General features: G+C 35.4%; 1 protein-coding gene across 6 annotated transcripts in view; it reads left to right on the forward strand.

Moving 5' to 3' along the window:
• Positions 1-3,284, forward strand: part of zfh2 (Zn finger homeodomain 2) — a 197,173-nt gene extending 193,889 nt beyond the window's left edge. For 4 of the 6 annotated variants that reach the window (XM_017612500.1, XM_017612503.1, XM_017612501.1 and 1 more), the window contains exons 11-12: positions 1,284-2,478; positions 2,529-3,284. In XM_017612500.1, coding sequence (XP_017467989.1) covers positions 1,284-2,478; positions 2,529-2,680 — 1,347 coding nt within the window. In that variant the 3' untranslated portion in view covers positions 2,681-3,284. Of the gene's footprint in view, positions 1-414; positions 540-1,283 lie in introns of all 6 variants that reach the window. The other 2 variants (XR_001847086.1, XM_017612504.1) reach the window with 2 other exon arrangements.
• Positions 3,285-17,278: the final 13,994 nt, after the last annotated feature.

Here is a 17,278-nt window from a genome sequence, read left to right on the forward strand (position 1 = left end):
CTCTTTATATATTTGGGAAATTTTTATTATGTCATTTGTAAGCGAACACTAGATTTACAATTATTTAATAATTAGAGGATTTTCCCGCTGGTGATAGCAGAGGAAGAGGGCGGCCCCACTGCTATGGAAATACCAAGTTTTGAGAATGGCTTGGCTTCACTTGGCATTTCCAATTGCCGTCAGGTGGCACAGAAGAGAAACGACTGGCGTTTAACTCGGTCAAAATCTCTTAGGCGGTTGCAGCGCCAATTAAGAAGAAGAGTATTACTAAAATGTATTTAGATTATTATGATTATAGTTAATTTCCGTAGTCATTCAGTTACCTCTTAAGTATACAAACTTTTTAGTTTATCATTTATTTTTTAGGTTATGTTCTGTTTGATTTATTTGTTTTTTCTCCTTTATTTGTTTTAGTAATATAATATGTTCCAGTTGATGAAGTGATCTAAAAGCCTGAGCGTTGCTACGTAAACTTGCTGTTACTACTTATTGCTGTATTTAGAAAATATTTAGTTAATCGCTAGGATGCGATTTTTAAGGTAAACATTGTGTTTATTAGCTCTTTTCAGAAAAAGTTAGTTTAGTTAGTAAGAATGTGTTGATATCTTAAAAACAAGTCGTCGCCTGGATAAAAGATTATCGCTTGTTACTTTTGGGAAACCGTGATTGAAGTTTGAAATACGATTTCTCAAACAAGCGACGATAGATTTTCTCCAAAGTCTCGGTGAATGTTACTAGTTCACGAAATTCTTAAATTATTTTAGTTTTATTGTTTTTGAGTTTATGATGGATTTTCTTTAGTAAAGTTTAGTCACTTGATACATTTGTAAACGATTTTGCAGCCACTTTGTTGATATACGACAAAATGTGATAAATATTTGTACTAAATCAATGATTCTTTTTTCCTCGATGTCTCGGAGACTAATAGAGTTATCAAAAAATGGGTAACGCCATTTGAAATATCTTGATTAGTTTAGTAAGACTGCATTATTAACTCAATTTGTACTAAGTACCATTCGGTATCGATACACTTTTACTCAATACCTCGGAAACTGAAGGAGATATCCAAAAAGTGGTAGCACCAGTAAAAAGACCTTGTTGTAAAAAATATAACTGCATTTATAACTAAAAGTCGTCCAAATGGCGGTACGAAAATCGTTCATCCAGGCAACGGAGTATTCATATGTAGATCGAAAGTTTACGAACATCGCTATTACTTAGTACACATTATAAGGCTAGAACTGCAAATTATATGACTAATTTTTATTTTGTGGTTTGAACAGGTTTGGTTCCAAAACTCTCGTGCAAAAGACAAAAAATCACGTAACCAACGCTTTGCCACAATTTCTGATGATAGTAACTACGAGGACGCTACGCAATATAACAAAGATGGCGTAGTTTCGCAAAAAAATGTAATGAAAACATCCAAGTCCAACGGCAGCAAGGCCATTATAAATGTTAATATTAACCCTGGATTGGAATTAAGCGACTTTAATTTGTGTCAACTGCCGCAAGTGAATATTCAGCAGCATGCCATTGAACATTTCTCTAAAATGAAGAAACTTTTGGAACAAACAAAAGCAAATGTAAACGCGAATGTCAATTCGGAGGTGGATGCAGTTTCAAGAAAAGACTTTAACCCCGCCGCTGAAGCCGAGCTTACAAGACTGCTCACCAATGGAGCTGCTAAAAACGGCGATTCCGCAATGAATGAAAAATTAGATCGCATTGAAACCAATGGTACCCAGGAAAGCAATTTTTCAGACGCCGATATCGTCGCCAGTGATCACCTTTGCACATTTACAAGAGTTTATAAAGAGCTGAGTTTACAAAATGCCATGAAACAAGCACTAGAAAGTCAACGGAATAACAACTGCAACGAGCTAGATTGGAGGGAAAACAGGAACCGCAATGATGGAAGTGCGGAACCAAAAATTAATAATCAAGATGTCATGCAAGTCAGAGACCAACGGCAGATTTTTATTCCAATTTCTCCCGAAACCGGCAATTTAAAGAAGAATGCTAAAGAGGAGCAAACAAATTCCGAAATTATTATTTTGAACAATCGATCTAGTGTTAGTGGAAGTCGTAGCGCTGAAGGTGGCTTAGATCATGGTAGTGACCATTACCATTACAATAATCGAAGCAATTTTGTTAACCGTAAGCTACTTGACGATACTTGCTGCATTGGCGAAAGTGATCACAGTCGTAAAAGTGCCAATTGCATACGGAATACACCACTCTCTACAAGCTTAACTGATGACGGCGACAAAGACAGCAGCGATAGGAATACTCCATATTTTAATGTTAATACCCATGCAATACAGAACCGTTCGATCAGAAATGAGTCAATAACAGCAAATTGCAGCAGTAGCAGTACATCATCAGCAATAACAGCTACAACAGCGCTTACGAACCTATCAAATTCACATGCTAAAGATATTATCAAGCAATTATTTAACTGTAGTCAAATAACTGGTGAGTTTCTAAAAGGAATGCAAAGGGCAATGCTGATATAAAAACCTTAGCTATCTTATTTAAAGCATATCGGACAAATGAACCGAAAATCGTTCAGCTGGAAATTAAAAAGCGTATTCATAGGCATCGAGACTTTCTACTAGTGAAATACGTACATACATATATATGTATGTATGTTCACCGCCCACACGTCTCATTCTAGAATTTATTACGCTATAATCTCTGTTTATCTGTCATTTAAATATTTTAAAGCATTTGTGAAAAGAAAAAAATAGTTCCGAAATAGTGTTTAAGCATTTTGTCAATGTTCTGACTCTTAAACTTAATCAACAAAGCTAAAGTGTATACAGTTACTCCCACCATATTTCAACTGTAACCAACTTTGATGTTCCATGAATGTTGGCCAGTGAAGAATCTATAGCTTTGCCCATGATCTATGTTGCACTATGTCCGGTTTTTACCGGAAGTCTAATTTTTTAGACATATATGTTTTAACTAAAGATTCGGATTCTGAGAAAAAAAATAGGTAACTTTTCTTTGAAACTTTTTTCTCGGAAGTGCATGTTTCAACCTCTAAATGGCCTTCGGACTTCAAATCGTCCTGGACTGCTTAAATGAGTGCAAATGTGTTTATTCGAAAAGGAAAAAAATATTAATTACTAAGTCGGGGATGCTCTATCTTTTGGTCCTATTACCGACCGGAAGTACATTCCAGAAAGAAAGTTTCCGATAAAAGTTATGTATTCTTGTCCGCAGAATCCGAATCTGTGGTAAAAATATGTAGTGCCTATTAAAAATAATGGACTTCCGGTCAGTTCAACCTACATCAGGGCGAAACCGGAAGTCGGTAATACACCAAAAGATAGAGCATCCCCGACTTGGGATTCGTATTTTTTCGTTTTCCAATAAAACATTTTCGTCCATTTTAGAAGTCTTGTACGAGTTGAAGTTCGAAGGTCAATTAGGCATTGAAAAGGCACTTCCAGGAAAAAAGTTTCAAACAAAAGTTACGTATTTTTATCCTCACAATCCGATCAGTAGTAAAAACATGTATGTCTAATTTAAAAAAATTGGACTACCGGTCAGTTTAACCCTTATCCGGTCGCAACCAGAATTCGGTAATACCACCAAAAGATAGAGAATCCCCGATTTGATAGGGCATATTGTTGCCTTTTTCAATAAAAAAAAACATTTGCTACCATTTTAGAGGGGATGGACGGGTGGCCTAAGACACCCTGTATATATGTATGTACATATGTATGTATACATATACATTAGTAATTGCTTACTTCAAGTCATAAAAGTACGTTCCTTCAACCGTGAAACGCGATTGTCTTAGGTTCTAACATACTAAATTAAATTTTAGTTACCAAAAAATTAAATTTTTTAATGTAATGAATATTTCCATTATCTATGATGTTTTATACTTTGAAATCGGGCCATAAGAAAATAAGGTACAAAAACGCCAATTTCTCTGCGTTTTTCGAAAATTTTCGAGACGTCAAAGTCCTCTCGAAGTAAGCTTTCAAACTAGAGAGAGTAAATACAAAAAAAAAATTCTTTGGCGAACCACCCAGTCTGACTTATATACATACAGTGTGTAATGTTTTTTCGACTCTATGAAAATGAGCCGATGTTGAAACGACTCTATCTAACTGATATGTACATATGTATGTATGCACAAATCTGTATATACATTTATAAATACGAATAAATAAGTCCATATACAGTGACGAGCAAAACTGTAACATCTGCCTTAATTTACATTTTTGTCTGCTGGTTTTTTTATTGTTGTTGTATTGACTTCAAATCATTATGAGAGAGGGAGTAGGGATGTACCAACAAGAATATTCAACAAAAGGATGAAAGTCGTTAGAACTTGGAAATATAGCGCTGGTTGAAACAAAAAGTGTTAAACCATGTTACAGTTTTGCCCGTCACTGTAAGTAAATTCGCATGCCTATGCGTGTGTGAGAAATGTTCCTTTATACTTTTAATAGTTTTAACTTTATTGTATCAGTTTTAAGGTATAATTTTTATAAGCCTAATTTGTAAGTCGTTTAGTTTTAATATTTAGTTTTTATACTAATGTACATTCACGAGTTTTAACTTTTTATTTAGTTAAGTTCCCACACTTTTAAAAAGCATTTAACATTTGATGCATTGTTTATTTTAAATCACAGCAACTTTAGTCTATTCATTTTCATTGTATATGGATGCATATATAAATTTTTGTAACAATACATTGCAAACACAGATACATGAGTGTATGTATATATGGACGTTTTGTAGTATTTAGTATGTGATGGCGGCGTCATATTTTTTGTTTGTTTAATTTGTTAATTTACCAGAGAATATGTTAAAAAAAATGTATGATTACAAAAATCACAAATGTAGTATACACACGCACAAGTTCATAAATACTTGGACATTGATTATTACCGGATAGTATCCAGTTAACGCGAAAGGCAATTTTTTTACACATCTTCGCATGAATATTCAATGTAATATGCACATACGATTGTGTATATAAAAGTATTTCGTACATGTTTGTATTGTGTTTGAGCAAAATCAATAAGGCATGTTAACTTACCTATGTATACGAACGTGGTAAGCGCTTCTGAAATAAATTTGGGAAAACATTGTTCAATTGAACATACATAATGACTAGCTACTTATTAGTAGAGTGCCACACCATGAATACTATAATATACAATAAGTTAAGAGGCACTACCAAATGTCCGATGTCTGGTTGTATACAAACTTTTAAATGCTTCTACGTCCTTGCGCTAAATGATAGTACAAATAAAAATACATAGAAGAGAAAGGCGGAGGGTTGTGTTAGCCAAACGCAAAGCAAATCTATCCTAAGTCAACCTTTCTACCTTTCCACATTCACTGGAATCTGGCAGGATTTCCATAGTTTTGTATTCATCCCACAACGGTTCCAAACATAGATTGTAAACTACGTAGTATTAGGAGGATATGTATCTACAGTACTGTTCAGATAAAAGTTACCACTGCATACTTATTTTAAACTGGAAATATAGTAAGCAATATGATGTAATTTATAAAAAGAAATGCGTGATACTTCAAAAATTGGGGTATGTCCTGACAATCTCCGATATGTATAAGAAATAAAATCAAGTACATGGTAAATACAGTAACGACGAAAAATAAAATTTTCTTCAAAATTTCAAACTTTTTAACCCGGAGTATGCAGTTTTATATCCAATGAAATTACAGTAATAAAGTTCAACTTCGACGAGGCTAAGAATTTTCGTTGATTTTTAGTATTTTTTTTCTGACGGTCAATTGCAGTTTTTCCATATATATATGAATATTTTATGAAGGAAAATGCTTAAGACCGTCCACATAAAAAATTACAAAAACTCAAGGCGAATTTTAATAAATTGCACTTATTATATGCAGGGCCGTCGATAGCCGGGCTGGGCCCCATGAAAAGTGGCATCAATATGTCCTTAGAATTTTTGTATAAGGGCTTAAAAAAATTTGTTTTTCCATAACTATGTGTACATTAGTACAAAGCCAATTTACTTGGTATTCACGGTTCTTAATAGGCCTAGTTTACGCTGATAACAAACATTTTTAAAACGGAAATTAATTTTTCAGTTTCAGTTTTTGTTGATAAAATTTTATAAATTGTTTTTTTACCAAATATTCGGTGTCGTCCAGAATAGGCCTGTAAAAAGAATAAACTGTCATCACATTCTGAATTTAGTTGAAAAACACTTTGTGCTTTTCTGTCAGCAAACATTGAGATGCGGGATTCAAAATCAATGGTACGAGCTAAAGATATTCCACTGTCAAAGTTGCCAGGCGCGTTACTCTGTCTTGCTTCAACGTAAACAAATTTTAATTCGAGGTACATAATAGACTGAATAAACGTTCATCATCAGCAGCAGTCACTAGAATATTTCAGAAGATTCCAAGTGATTCGCAGAGATAAGGGTTGCAACGGAGGCAGATGTTGTGTGTCCAGATTTGCTTCGTGAGTAGTCTTTAAATATATAATTTTTTCGATCAAATCGATAGAAACGTCCACATCGTTAGCCTCACAGAAGGATGCTGCTTGCTTCTGCAGGGTTCTTCAAGATATTTTGAAAAAAGGCGAATTTTAAAGTTTTTCAAAGCAACAACTCGTATCGTCATGTTTCCAATAAGGCAGGACAATAGAACGTAGAAGACTTCTTGCTTGAACAGAGTTTCAGTTCAGTTTTTCGACCCTATTAAGCTGGCATTTCAGGGCACTATTTTATATATATATAAGGAAAATTTGAAAGTTAGGGGGGGGGGGGGGGGGGGGTGGGGGCTCGAGCACCCCCTGCCCCTACCTGGCTACGCCCATGCGTAGAATCTCTGGATTTAAGAAAATATTAGTTCGATAATAACATAATTGGGACTAGAGTTTTGAGCCAAAGAGATGCCAGCAAAATGCATTCCAAAGGTTCGATATACGTTTAATACCCTTCGCATCTGATTTTGTTTCAGCGGGCAAACTCAATATCTCAATAGTCTCAAGAGATATCTTAAGATCACCGAGATGAGCTGGGAAAGGTTTCACACAATGATTTTTATGGATACCAATTGGTTTATATGTACTTTCAATAAATAATTTGTATTATTTTTTCAGTGCATAAGAGGGCCCGCGTCCAAACGCGCCGCGTGGCCCTCGTAAAAAATTGTTTATTTGTTCATTCTTTTTTGCAAGTTGTACCTTAAACTAGAGAACTGCCGAGTTACTTTTTATATGCACACCAGCTGAGCACTAGGTAAACAGTACACAAAAAATTACTCTATTCGGGTAAAACAAGAATAGAAATATGAAATTTGCCAAGCACCCCCAAAATCTTGACTTACCGTTAAAAACCCGGTTTTTCGTACTTTTGCGCACTTATAAGCCTGTAACATAGTTCAATATGAACCGAGTTTCGGTTTATATCCGGGCTTAAAAAGAAGAAACTTGGGACTTTCGAACGATATATATGCGAATAACAAAACCTTAAGAGATCTGTGTGTATTTACCCGCTAAACACCTTTTTTACATTTTTTAAACTTTTTTCAACTTCGGTGAACTTTTTACGCCCTATTTTATAAGAAAACCATACTAGTCCTAAATTGATTGTAAAACTAAATTTAACAACGAGTAAAACGAGTGTTTATTTCAAAAATCGGATGAAAGTTTACTGAGTCATTGAACTTTTTATGAAAACAAAATTTTTGCAAAAATATTATTTTTGGCTATACAACTCAAAAATGTTTGCTTGACTGCTTTTTTTAATTTGACGTTTTTTATGATTGTAAGGTATCGCCATTCCGAGAGCCGGATCAAATAGGCAGGAAAAACGTTTTAAATGTCCCATTGGCCAAAGCTCAAAATATTGTCCTACCACCACTGCATTTAATCCTAGGATATATGAAACTATATGGGTATTCTCACAGTCTTGCAAAGCCCTTGCACGGTGCACGGTTTGCAAAGCTGTCTCATAGGAAACCCGGTTTTTTTTCGTGCAATCCATCTGTTAATTGTAAAAAAATTGGATACAAATAGCAACGCTTTTTGTCATCTTAAAGTGGTGTTCTCAAAATTAAGTGAAGCCTAAATAAAAGGAGGTATTCATTTTTTATTATCTCATCTAATACCTTTTCATCGGTTTTATCTCTTTTTATGAATTTTAGGATTTTTCATAGGACCTCAAATTCGTAAAATTATGAGCGAAGTGGGCTTTTTGAACAAGCTAAGCTTGGTAAAAAAACGTGCATGGAAGTGTTTTGTAGCGCTATGCAATAATCTCGTTGGAAGCCACAGAAACGACGACTACGTCACGATTGTGAACGAATTTGTGAATGCTTACGGTGGAATGGGTTTTAACATGTCGATATAAACTCATTTGCTTCATTTGCATTTGAACTTCTTCCCACATAATTTGGGCCAGTTCAGTGATAAACAAGGCGAACCGTTTCACAAAGAAATAGCTACAATTAAAAAACGTTTCGGAGGAAAAAATAAAATCACAATAATAATAAGGCACACAACCGTGCCAAGTTCGGGGGAAATTGGTGGAGCGATTACCGAGATATACAGATGTAATCATTAGTGGGCGTGGCTACACCCATTTCCCAAAAATTTATAATATTATTATTTTTCGTCTCAAAATCCTTGTAAATATCAATTTTGAGTGACTAAGTTTCACTATTTACCAAAATATCGCAGTTTTCATATATCTGAAAACTACCGTTATATGGGAGGTAGCCGTGGTTATTGTCCGATTTTGACCATTTTCAATACCATTCTACACTGAAAAGAAGTACACATACCAAGTTTCGTTAAGATATCTCAATTTTTACGGACAGACAGTCATCGCTTAATCGATTTCTTTTTTCATTATGATCATTTATGTATACATTTGTCTATATCTATCTCGATTCGTTTTGGCTGTTACAAACAACCGCTATTTGAACAAAGTTATAATACCCTTGTGCACAAGTGGCTTGGGTATAAAAATGATTTCAGAATATTCTACAACGAGAAACTGATTATGCTTAGTTAAGAAAAAACGGTCAAGAAAACATTTTTGAGTAGTATAGTCAAAAATAATATTTTTGCAAACAATTTTTTATTCATAAAAAGTTTGATAACTCAGTAAACTCCCATCCGACTTTTGAAAGTAAACACTCTTTTACTCGTCATTAAATTTAGTTTTACAATAAATTTAGGACTAGTATGGTTTTCTCATAAAATAGTTCGTAAAAACCTCATCAAATTTGAAAAAAGGTGAAAAAATGTGTTTGCTGGGTAAATACACACAGACCTCTTAAGGTTTCGTTACTCAAGTATACATCGCTCGAAAGGCCCAAGTTTCTTCTTTTTAAACCTGGCAATATACCGAAACTCGGTTCATAATGATCTAAGTTACAGGCTTATAAGTGCGCAAAAGTACGAAGAACCGGTTTTTTTAACGGTAAATCAAGATATTGGCGGTGTTTGGCAAATTTCATATTTCGATTCTGGTTTTACTAGAAAAGAACTACCAGAAAATATACATAAGTTCCCAGGTATTTCTACTTTATGCTTTTTTGTAGCACTGTGTTATCAAAGGTGCATAACGCCATAATAGCTTTATTTCACTTTCACAGTGAGAGATAAGACCCTACGCAAAAATATGGCTTTATTTCCCAATGTGAAGTGAAAGCCATATGGCGTTATTTCCATGACTTTATTGCACGGCGCCGAATTCAGGCATCTTTCCATTTAATAATTTGATCCACTATCATGTTTATACATTTTATTCATTGCCACCATTTAACCGCTTGACTCCCCCCACCCCTCCCTATAGACTGGCCCGATTATATAGTAAAAACCACAAAAGACCGGCAAATAATTATTAAAAACCATTGCCAATTCTTTGCTGCTTCAAACTTACACTTTATTACTTTTATGGGCTATAAAACTGCATTCCCAAGAGTTTTCTAAAAATCCATGTAGAAATGTTTGAAATTTACAAGAATTTTTCTAAGTTTCGTATAAAGTTTGAAGCTTTAGTTAAGAAGTTTGAAGTTATAGCATGACCAGTATTTTTGTAAAAAAAAATTACAAAAAAAATTTTACTTGAAAAACCTTGCAAATAATTCAAAATAACCATCATTCGACCATTTTTGCTCGTTACTGTATGTTCCCTCGGGCTTTAATAACGGCTACAATTCCGTCCGATATGGAATTCACTAACTTTTGACATACCCAAATTTTTAAACTAGCAACCATATTTTAATAATAAGTAACACTCTAAAGGCAATAAAATGTGGATTCACGCAGTGCTAACTTATATATGAACAGTACTGCAAGGGACTCATGTAAACTAGAAGTGAATCACGCATACGGTGACCATATTAACCAACGTAAAATAAAGGACATTTTTTTCAAAATGATTTGGGAATACGTACATATGTACAACTTGTATGATAAAAGTACCTTACCCATATCGTAATTTAAATAAAATATTTACCGGTGAATTAAAGGGTGAACACACCAAAACTGCGACACTTAGAGATTACTACCAGAAACAAACTAGAAGGCTTTGAAATAATTTTTTTTGTATTATATAACTTGGAAGTTTATATGTTATTAAAATGTTAAAATATTAGTTACTATTTGCTCCATATGCAAGTGATCGGTATTTTCATCGCACACGCGCCATCATGTTCTGCACGACTGCATCATCGACTTTACGCGATGCGCACAACTACTTTGTTTTGCACTCTTCAATATTTTTCACTGTTTCACCTGTTTTCTTCAAGATTTCTTTGACAATTGACCAATATTCCCCAACAGGACGTAGCTCTGGGCTATTGGGTGGATTGCAGTCGTGAGGTACAAAATTGATGTTATTTGCATTATACCACGGCAATGTGTCCTTGGCATAGTGGCAGTGGCCTACTTCTCTGTTGATAAATGACGGAAGACGCCTTTTGAGGCACTCATCCCGATAAACTTGATCATTCATTGTCCCGGATGGGAAAAAATGGCTACTCTTACGGCCACAGGAACAAAAAAAAACCATGTGGTTTTTTGGAAATTTGGACTTCATTTTCAGCTTACAACTTTCAGGGGCATCTTGACGACTTGCAGCAGTATAAAAATCTTGACCTGAATTTTTAAAGCAGTAGGTTTCGTAGTCCATAACAATGCAGTTGTATTTTTTAATTTAGAATTCATACAACTTCCGAATGCGGCATTTCGCTGTAACATTCTACTTTGCGCCTCCGTCTGGCGCTGTTTGAGCTGTAGAACATCTCAGTAAAGCTTTCCGCTTTACCTTTTGTACGAAAAACTGCGATCTCCATACGGATTTAGCAACATAACGCGACAAAATCTTCGGATCTCGCGAAAACGCACTGAGGGCCTTCCGAGCACTGTTTTTATCACTTTGACCATGCTAATCCCCGCTCCCTGGTTTTCTCGTAACTGCCAGGCCTTATTTGTACCGATTAAAACCTTGCAAACTGTCGAATAGTGCAATCTTTAATTTTTAGCAATTTTACGTGTATTTAAGGCCGGATCATTTATAAACTCGTGCAAAATGGTTTGTCTCGTTTCTAACTCGGTTGCCATTTTTAGCTCAACTAGGAATCAAATTCAAATGAAATTTCTTCTACGTCGCAACTAAGGTCATGGTCAACTTATGGTATTTGAGTTTCAAAATTTTGAAATCTTTTTGGGTAAGTTATAAACTTCCCAAAGTGTCGCAGTTTTGGTGTGTTCACCCTTTATATTACATACTTAATTGTACAAGTTCCCCTGCTGTAGCGAAAAATTAAGCCAAATCCTTTTCAAGGACTTCGCCATCCTTTGCTACCAAAATGCGTTTACCATAATTCATACTGCACGACGAAGCCAGCACATAGTGGTTCAAAATTGGAATTTAATATTCATAATTCACCGGAGCCATTGATTTTTCAACCAATTTTTACTAAAAACGAAAAAAATATTTATTTTGGTTAACATTTCTTATAACATTAAAATATTGTTTGTGTAATTTTTTCGCTTTGGGAGAACCATACAATAGTTTTCAACTAGTTTTTGTTATATAATATTTATTAACTGGAACAAGAGAATACATTTTCTTCAAAATTGCTCATTTCTCTGCATTTTGCACTAAAAAATTTAATACAATCAAATAAAAATTCACACATCAGGCTCAACTGGTCTCTTGCAAATATTGTAATATTTCATAAAAAAATAAAAATTAATCAAATTAAGTAAAATATTAAGGCTCCAGTGAATTACGAACACTAACGGAAACTGAGCGCGCAACACGATCCTGCTTTATAGATTGCAAAAATATGATAATAGAAACCCTTAAGTGGGGGCGAAACAAGCTGGCGAAGGTTTTCATTATATTTTGTAAGGGACATTTTTATTTTCCATATTCTGTGTTTAAAAATTTACCTATGAAAAATGCAGAGCTGATTTAAAGGATAGTTTAAGAAATAAAGGACATAAGGCGTCCTTTATTTTGAAAAAAATTATAAAGGACATAGGGTTAAAATAAAGGACTGTCCTTTCAAATAAAGGACGGATGGTCACCGTAATCATGCACAACAAGCTACAATGTCAATGCTAATCCCTCATTGAAAGAATACTGAGAACGGGAGGATAAAATATTTACTAAAGCATACACTGCTCGGCCTAAACTTTCATACGCTATGAATTTTTAAAAATACGAGAAAAATTTTTGTATACGCACATATGTTAATGTGTGCAATGTACTAACATACAGCCTTCAGCCTACTAGATTATCAAGAAACATTATTAGCAATTAATTTGTTTATACAATTTTCAATTTCAGTCAGTTTTTTCTCCTACAAAAAGTGTTTATTACGATTTGATTGATTGGGCACATACAACCCTGCATTTGGTTTGTTTGTTGTTGTTGAGAGAACGAACCAACATTAAAAATTCCCTTTCCATTCATCTTATTTTGACAGTGTTCGCAACTAGATTTTTTAGAAGTTTTTTTTTTAATATTTTTATTTGACAACTGCCTGGTTTTGATACATGCAAGAAGTTACTCGTTTACGCTCGTTTTTACAAGCGTTTCGGGGTTTAAAACGCTCTACCATGATATTGAACACACTTATCTAAACGCAAATATGTACTTACATACACATTTGTATATATCTACATCCAAAAACAATTACGTCCAACAAAAAACACTATTACCTCAGAAATCAATGTGGAATCAAAAGAAAACCGGTGAGCGCTTCCTCTTCCGCGTCTAGAAGGTATTACTTTAACATGGATGCATGCCATTGATAGTAATAGGTTCATTCCTTATCTTTTTGGACTAAAATCTGAAAAGTGTCAAAATGCCAGATTGCGTATTCTTTAATTTCCGTTAATTTAAACTCAGTTGAGTTTGACACTTTTCAGGATTTTGCCAGAAAAAATTCTTCTGACTAAATCTGACTACTTCGGACTGATGAGAGTCGCTCTCACTGACTTTTGCTCTCTCATTTTTGCTGTCATTTCCGAGTTAAGGAACGCTTTTTGGACTAAATCTGACTACTTCGGACTTTTTCTGACTATTTCTGGGAGATAAGGAACGCTCCTAATGGTTTGCAGAGGACGAGCAAAAAATCTGGAATCGCTTTAAGTGCAAACGCCTCGGCAGAGCATTTTTGTAGTGTGCGTGCAGATGATGTCACTGTGTGCGTGCGAACAAAACGCGTATAACAATAGTTGTGTTTAACGAGACCGAAAAAAGTTCAGAGCAGCTCAAGTTAGAGCAGAATCGTGCAGATCTCAAAAAACCACGATTGAGAGAATACAAAGGTTGCGCCGATCTCGGACCGCTATTCCTCTCTTAACGAATTTGACAGAATCGTTGTTTGCATGACGTTACACTTGTGCAACTTGTTTACGTTTTCCTTGCAACATTTTTTCTTCTTCTTCCATTCTTGCTCCCGTTTGGCATTTGTCTCTCGCAATTGCACCAGTGTGACGTCACACAAAAGTTATTCTCAAAAATCCTCTCTGATCGGCGCAATCTTGTATTCTATCATTCTTGTCAAAAACAATAGAGCAAGTTAGAGCGACTCAGTTCACAAATCTCATGAAACACTTTTCAGGCAGAAATTCCCAAAGCGGTTGCTTTCTCTAAGTTACTCCATCAAAAAAGCTGGTGCAGAAAATCGTGCTCTAAGTTGCACCCCAACAAGAACGACCTAACGCCCAGCAAGAACGACCTAACGCATTCTCCAATACACTTACAAAATTGTCAATAAAAACCAACACATTTGCATATTAGCGATACCCATATGCCATTCGTTACGTTATATAACACGTTATTAATCACATAATAATATTTGATTGAAAAGAGACAACTACATATAGTATAATATAATAGCGAATTCCATGTGAAAGAAAGAGAAAACTACTCACACTTGAAACGATTTTGCGTTGGATTTCTCCAGGAGGCCTATGTAAAATGATGGAAAGTTTTTGAATTTCTCACACAAACTTTTTGTAGTACTAGGCGTATATAACGCATTAGTTAACAGATAGGGTTCTTACTGCGCGCATTCTCCAATACACTTAAAAAATTGTCAATAAAAACCAACACATTTGCATATTAGCGATACCCATATGCCATTCTTTGCGTTATATAACACGTTATTAATCGCATAATAATATTTGATTGAAAAGAGACAACTACATTTAGGATAATATAATAGCGAATTCCATGTAAACGAAAGAGAAAGCTGCTCACACGTGAAACGATTATGCGTTAGATTTCTCCTGGAGCCCTATATAAAATGGTGGAAAGTTTTTGAATTTCTCACACAAACTGTTTGTATATAACGCATTAGTTAACAGATAGGGTTCTTACTGAGACTAGTTCCACTTAGCGCAGGCTCATGAACAGAGGTGGGCACTACCGCAAACAAGCGTGAGCTAAAAGTGAGAATATGTTAGTCTGCCTAATTCATTTTGCATGCTATCGTGTTCTCATCACTGCGCTCTCGCTTGTATACGTACACGCCATGAACGAACGAATAAAGATCACCCAGCACGGCGTGCGGAATGAAACCTGTGTGTGAATGAAAGAACCGATTAAAAAATGACGTCATCAACCATTATTTTTTTCTCAAATGCAATTACAAATACACGGTTGCCGTGATGGGTGATCTTGTTAGTTGGTTCANATTAGCGATACCCATATGCCATTCGTTACGTTATATAACACGTTATTAATCACATAATAATATTTGATTGAAAAGAGACAACTACATATAGTATAATATAATAGCGAATTCCATGTGAAAGAAAGAGAAAACTACTCACACTTGAAACGATTTTGCGTTGGATTTCTCCAGGAGGCCTATGTAAAATGATGGAAAGTTTTTGAATTTCTCACACAAACTTTTTGTAGTACTAGGCGTATATAACGCATTAGTTAACAGATAGGGTTCTTACTGAGACTAGTTCCACTTAGCGCAGGCTCATGAACAGAGGTGGGCACTACCGCAAACAAGCGTGAGCTAAAAGTGAGAATATGTTAGTCTGCCTAATTCATTTTGCATGCTATCGTGTTCTCATCACTGCGCTCTCGCTTGTATACGTACACGCCATGAACGAACGAATAAAGATCACCCAGCACGGCGTGCGGAATGAAACCTGTGTGTGAATGAAAGAACCGATTAAAAAATGACGTCATCAACCATTATTTTTTTCTCAAATGCAATTACAAATACACGGTTGCCGTGATGGGTGATCTTGTTAGTTGGTTCATGCGTACACGCGACGCTTACGCTCTTTTAGCACCTGCTAACTCTCTGCCCATGCCTGCTCATGAAACAAAAGCCAGAGTAAGGCAAAGAACATAGTGACCCGACAAAGAGAGCGACAAGACATTTTCGGATACTAGCTAAGAAAGAGACAAGAAACGTCAAAACATAGTGAAGCAACCGCCAGCTCAGAAAGCAACGAAAACACATTTTTTTGCTTTCGTCGCTATGCTCTTTGTCGCTTTCTTCGCTTTTCGCTTCACTATGTTCTGCCGCATTGGAAAATAAAGGTTTCAAGGCGAATTTATACAAGGTGGTGTTGCTGGCGAATTTAGATTACAACAGCAACATCCACATGTATTTGTTTTGCGGGTGTTATGTCAAATCTCAATTCGCCCCAGAATTTACATGTATTTTGTTTTTGCTTTTGATGGGTATGCTGTCAAATCAGTAAAAGCAAAAACAAAATACATGTAAGGCGAAGTAATCAGCTGATTTTACAACACCACCTTGTATAAATTCGCCTTGAAAGGTTTGTTTTTGTCGGTATTTATTATCCGAAAATGTCTTGTTGCTCTCTTTGTCGCGTCACTATGTTCTTTGCCTAAGTTAGAGCAAGCAAAATCCTCATGAAACACAAAGTTGTGAGATATCTTAACCTGACGTAACCTAGAGCAGCTCATTAAACACAACAAATAATTAACTCATACAGTATGCATACTTTATGAATGCACACAACCGATTTCTACTGAGCGTGGAATTGAATGAAGCTTTCACTGCCTTCTCAAGCAGAGCATGTATGTATACGCGAAAACGACGCGCAGTCGACTGCCGGGCAGATGCTGCCCAACTGTGCTTTAGAATATCTAAACTCATGATTCAATAATACAAGGTTAGATAATTATTGACAGCTGCGGTTTGACACTCCCTTACAAAAGGTTGCATTTGCGAAAGACAGAGAAAGGGCAAGAACGCAATCCCTTGTTGCGAAAATGGTAGTAGAAAAGTACGCAAAGTAGGCAATTAGTAGTGAAATTCCTTTTGTAAATTCTAATGTATTTGCAGGAAATCTGGCATTTTAAACGAAATATTGAACGTAATATTGATTTACCTACGTGAATTACGTAATTTATATGCTATTTAGCTGTATAAAAAATGCAAAATGACTCAAAATTAAAATAAGACTACTATGAAATTGATGTAAACATCCAATGCTTATGTTTTCATCAGTTAAATATGCTTCATACGCATCAACAAATAAACATATTGCACAAAAGCTTATACTTTTATTTCACACCAAAGCTACACTGTTTCCAAGTAAATTTGCAAAGAAGCAACACGGTGCCACTGCTAAGGGAGCGGTGCGAGAGAGACAACTGTCAGTTTATCGAACCTTGTATTATTGAATCATGATCTAAACTGTCTTTCGCTTCTTTAACCCATTACGGGGAATGCAAAGTCGTCTGCAAACCATTACCGCCAATGACATGCC

This window comes from Rhagoletis zephyria, unplaced genomic scaffold (assembly GCF_001687245.7).
Source record: "Rhagoletis zephyria isolate East Lansing unplaced genomic scaffold, Rhagoletis_zephyria_1.1 Rzeph_scaffold_00553, whole genome shotgun sequence".
Classification (NCBI taxonomy): domain Eukaryota; kingdom Metazoa; phylum Arthropoda; class Insecta; order Diptera; family Tephritidae; genus Rhagoletis; species Rhagoletis zephyria.